General features: G+C 39.3%; 1 protein-coding gene across 2 annotated transcripts in view; it reads right to left on the bottom strand.

Annotated features, from left to right (window-relative positions):
• The window catches only part of RPS6KC1 (ribosomal protein S6 kinase, 52kDa, polypeptide 1), a 299,319-nt gene extending 294,358 nt beyond the window's left edge, over nt 1-4,961 (bottom strand). For both annotated transcript variants that reach the window (XM_006834011.1, XM_006834010.1), the window contains exon 1: nt 4,857-4,961. In XM_006834011.1, coding sequence (XP_006834074.1) covers nt 4,857-4,961 — 105 coding nt within the window. The remainder of the gene's footprint in view (nt 1-4,856) is intronic.
• Between the last annotated feature and the right edge of the window lie 648 nt (nt 4,962-5,609).

Here is a 5,609-nt window from a genome sequence, read left to right on the forward strand (position 1 = left end):
ATAGCAACTACAAAAAATGGGAAATACTGAAGAATAAATCTAACAAAACATATACAAAATCTGTATACTGCAAACAACAAAATACTGATGAAAGAAGTCAAAAAAGAGCTAAATAGATGGTAAAACATACTGTGATCATAGATTTGAAGACTGAACAAAGTAAAGATATTAAAGCTCCCCCAAAGTGACTTGCAGATTTAATGCAATTCTAACCAATATTACAGAGTCCTGTGTAGTGCTGTGGGATAATGCACTGGACCGTAAGGTCAGTTTGAACCACAAAGTGGATGGTTCAAATTCACCAGCCACTCCTTGGAAACCCTATACAGGGTTGCTATTAGTCAGAATCCACTCACAAGCACTTAATAACAATCAATACTCCATTAGGATTTTTTGTAGATATCAACAAACTGACTGTAAAATTTACATTACAAATCAAAGGAACTATAATAAGCAAAACAATTTTGAAAATGAATAAAGTTGGAGGAATTATACTTAAAAGTATACCAAAGTTTAAGACTTAGTATAAAGCCACAGTAATCAAGACAATGTGGTGTGCATCAAAATAGAGGATTTAGAAATAGAATCACACATATCAGGCCAACTGATTTTTAACACAGTGCAATGACAATCAAAAAAGAAAAACTAGTCTCTTAAACAAATGGTGCTTTATTACAGTTGGATACTCATATGCAAAAAGATGAACATCCACCAAAATTTCATACTTTATTAAAAATAAAGTCAAAATATAAGATGCTAAACAATAAAACTTCTAGAAGCAAACACTGCAGAAAATCTTTATGACCTGGGTTACACAAGTTTTCAGATATGACACCAAAAACATAATTCATAAAAGAACTGAACTTCACTAAAATTAAAATTTTTATCTCTTGTTAAAACAGGTGTACCCACATGTACTTCCAGAACACCAGATATGTTTTGTGATAAGGTTTCAGAAGTATAGAGTTCCTAAGTAATGTGAACAGTTCATGTGCTCTGCTGCTAAACCAAAGGTTCAAGATTCCGCTGCCTAGAGGTACCTGGAAAGACAGGCCCGGCAACCTACTTTCAAAAAATCAGTCTTTGAAAATCCTAGGAAGCAGAGTTCTACTACAGAGCTGGAGATAACTTTCGCCATAATAGTGGTTACACAAGTACATTTGTTGTTGATGTCGATGAGTTGGCTTCAACTCATAGCTACTATATATAACTTTGTCAAAATTTATCAATTTATCACTTAAAATTAGTAAATTTCACTATATGTAAATTATGCCTCAGATTTAAAAAGTAAGATCACAAGACAGCAGAGCCTTTTAGTAATGAAAACATATCCTTTGCTCTCCATACTCATAGAAAGATCACAGGCAAGATGTATCATTCATTTAATGTTATTGAAAAATCTGTATCACAATGTGAACCATGGTAAAACAACCAAAAACACTGCTGATAGTTTTTATATCTGCGTCTCCTTCAACTAAAGAATCCAAACAAACAAAACATGTAACAATTTTCTAATTCTGAATATTAGTATTTATTATACATAAAAATGAAGAAACAACATGTTGTTAAGTGCCGTCGAGTTGGTTCCGACCCATAGCAACCCTTTATGGGTTTCCAAGGAGCAGGTGGCCAGCTTGAACCACCAATCTTGCAGTTCAAACCGATTTTGCAGTCTAGCACATTAACCCACAGCGCCACACCAAGACTCCAAGAAACAACATATAGAATCTAATAAATTCTTCCTTATATGTAAGTCTACCTGGTTATTTAAGTTTACCAGGTTCCAGAGAACTGCTATAAACACACACATAAAAAAAATATAAAAAAGTACAAAAAGAGTTAAGATGAAAGCGCTTGTACGCTACACAAAATATAAGAACACTGGTAATTCCAATGACTCTTACATTTAATTTTGCTCCAAAAGAAAGAAACCTGCAAGGAGCAAGAACACAAAGATTATATTTCCTTGAAGCTAGAATTACATCAGTAACACACAGAAGATGCTTCTAATTTTTATCTCATGAAGTTCACTCAAGGGAATAACTACTACCTGGTTAATTCTCCTGAGGAAAGATGTTTTTCTACTTAAATCTCAAAAATAACTAAGTATTTTACCTGTTTTATAACATTAAGCACATTTATTTTTGAAGTATATCTCCATGTTTTTATACTCCAGTAGTAAATCTTTAAAAAACAGAAAACCTGTAGCATAAGCAGTAAGTGAGTACATAACACATTGCCAGGGAGAAAACAGACAGCGTAAGTCATTTTCACGCTCAATAACCACAGCAATATGCAGCTTGCATAGTATAGGCATTTGGTTAGTTCTAAAGCAATGTACTATTTTCTAATTTGTGTTCTATTTTCTAATAAAAAGGAGGCATGGTAGCATAGTGGGCTATGAGTTGGGCTATTAACCTCAAGGTGGGCAGTTCTAATCCACCAGCCACTCCTTGGGAGAAAAATGAAGATGTCTGCTCCAATAAAGATTTACAGTCTTAGAAACCCTATGGAGCCGTTCTATTCTGTCCTACAAGCTCCCTATGAGTCATAATCTACTAGACAGCAATGGGCTTGGTTACATACATACTGCCTTAGGTCCTATTAGGAAAAACAAATACCAGAGATAGGGACCTGCTATAAAGCCACTAAAAGATAGGAATGCAAACAGATATAATAAAATATAATTGTGGTATTATAACAGATTACCAGGCAGCTGTGAGGAGATCATTCTATATGATGCAAATTGCTGATTCCATAAACTAACCAAACTAGTACCACTGAGTCCATTCCAACTCATGGAAATTCTATAAAACACAGGTTAGAAAACTTAAGTCTTGATTGTTGAAGGGCCCAAAAACTATAAAGGTTTCAAGATTAATACAATAAACCAACTCACAGTGATCCTATAGGGCAGGGTTCAACTGCCCCATAGGGTTTCTAAAGCTGTAAATCCGCAGAAGCAGACCTGCCATATCTTTCTACTATGGTTTTAAACCACCAACCTTTGGGTCAGCAGCTCAAAACTTAACCACTGCTTCACCAGGGCTCCTATGAGTAGTATAAGAGGAACCCATTAATCTTACATAAAATACTTTACATGACCCAAAATTAACACTCCACATACTCGTATGTACCCTTACTTACATCCAGGGAACAGCAAATACCCCTATTGTCAGTATACCCACTGCCAACAAGTCAATCCCAACTCAGAGCAACCTATTTAGGGTTTCTGAGACTGTAAATCTTTATGGGAGCACACTTTCTCCTAAGGAGCGTCCACCTTTGGTTAGCAGTTCAACACCTAACCCACAGCACCACCAGGGCTCCGAATGTCAGTATCACTCACTCTCACTAACTGTCATCTAATCAATTTTGACTCATAACAACTCTATGAGTTTTCAAGTACAGGGTTTCCAAAACTGTAAATCTTTACCGGAGCAGGCAGCCTCATCTTTCTCCCAGAGCAGCTGATGGGTCTGAACTAACGAAAAATGCTTAGCTCTCTGCATTAATCATTATCTTTAAACATGTTTGCTCATTCCACCTTCTCATATTTGTCTAACAGTGCACCAATTTCCATATGCCATGTTCCATCTCCATATCCCAAACTAAATCCATTTAACATTTACTTTCTCAAGGCCAACTTGGACTCATGGTGTGGCACTATAGGATAAGCTACCACAAGGTCAACGGTTCAAACCCACCAACTTTCCCTAGGGTATCCTGTACAGGGTCGCTATGAGTTGGAATTTATTCAATGGCACTTGTCAACAAAAAGGCCTACTTCATATCTGAGCTCTCCATCACACTTAATTACTATGCCCTCAAAATGTATACTGTATGAGAAGTATTCTTTGTGCATCTTTCTTAATTTTAATATTTAAAATTAAGTGTATTACTTTCCTTCTTAATTCTAGATTTTTATAAAACTTGGAGTCAAGCAGAACTGGTTTCAACATAACGAACTGGTTTCAACAAAAGGGAAAATTGCTAAACTTTTTGAACCTCAGTTTCCACATCATTAAAATGAGGGCTAAGTTGCATGATGGGTACAAAATACCTAATATGTGAACACAACACACAAACTCATACACATGCATATGAACTCATTTAAATTTATGACTATTATTTTCCTAATTAAGACCAAGAAGATAGATGCAGACTCTTTTGTTTTTACCAAAGTAGCAGCAATCAAATAAAAATAAACTGGGTAGTAATAATGGGATGATTTAATTGATGAAAGGGGGCTCACAAATTTTAAAGGTGCTGTTAACGCAACTCAGGCAAAACATCCTCAGTAGAATTTCTGTTACATAATATGTGTTCCACTCAAACCCATAAAGACAGCCTAGGTACTGTGGTTCTAGGCTAACGGCCCTAATACTGACATCTTTCCTGAGAGCAAGTCTGACGCTGTATTAAGGTCAAGAGAGTAAATAGCTTCTATCTATTATATAAGGTAAATAACACTTATTTCATTCCAATTTTTAATGTGCATCATCTCTCTGGAACAAGCAAACACTTCTGCAAATGTCAGAGTCAGTTGAGAAAGTCTAAATGGGATAGGAGCTTAGTCATCAATTTCAGACAATCAATCGTTGCCACACCCCAGACCTGGAAAAGGAACACCACCGCGACCTTTTCCGTGGACTCACACGCATCCTACACTCAGCCCCTAGCCCAGCCTTAAGTCCCCATCTCCGACACATAGCCTCGGACGCGTGTCCCGGCACTCGGGATTCCCAGTCCCACCTTCAGCTCTGGCTCAGCAGGTACCCCTTCAAAATCTGGTCCCCACACCAGCCTCTCAAATCTCAATCCCGGCTCCTACCACGCCTGACGCCGGCACTCACCCGGGCGGTGACCTTATACACTGTGTAGCCCCTCGGGTGTCGCTGGGGCTCAGTGACAGTGTAGAAACGAGCCAGGTCCACACTCCGCTCCCAGGGAGAGCTCATCCTCCCGCTGCCTCTGCCTCCACCGCCCACTGGGGACCATCAGGGCAGCCCGGAGCAGCCGCGGTCCCGGTTCCCCACGCAGCCACTAAGCGGCGAGGGGGCGGTGGCTCCGCCACGCACTTTGCTTCCGGGTCGGCAGAGAAGCTTCCTGGTCAGGCCGCGTCCCGACGCCAGGAGAACGGGATGTTCCACATTGGATCTGAACCCCGTCTTGACATAAGGATAAGACGTGAGCCAAGTTCACATGGTCGCACAGCCACCCCGTGCGTGCAGAGAGCTAAGGCGCCTTCACTAAGTCTGATTGTGGGCACGCTCAGACACCTTCTAGATTGTGTGAGATCTGTTACAACCGCATCTCGACCCTGCACAAAATCTGGGATCCTGAAGAGACAGAAGAACACCTTCAGCCTGTATCTTTCCTTTCATATTCATGATCTACCATGTTAAATACCCATAGTAATGCCACAACACTCTCACAGACACATATCCCTCTTTCTACCACACCTGTACAGCAAACCCTCATCCCTAAATCAATCACAAAATCCCTCCTCTCAGATTCTAAAATCTGGAGCCTGCGTCTGGCTAGGGGGGCAAAAATTTCAAGAGCTCTCAAAGATAGAATTTCTAGTTTCATGTGGTCCCTCTTCG

Source organism: Chrysochloris asiatica, unplaced genomic scaffold, assembly GCF_000296735.1.
Source record: "Chrysochloris asiatica unplaced genomic scaffold, ChrAsi1.0 scaffold00009, whole genome shotgun sequence".
Lineage (NCBI taxonomy): Eukaryota > Metazoa > Chordata > Mammalia > Afrosoricida > Chrysochloridae > Chrysochloris > Chrysochloris asiatica.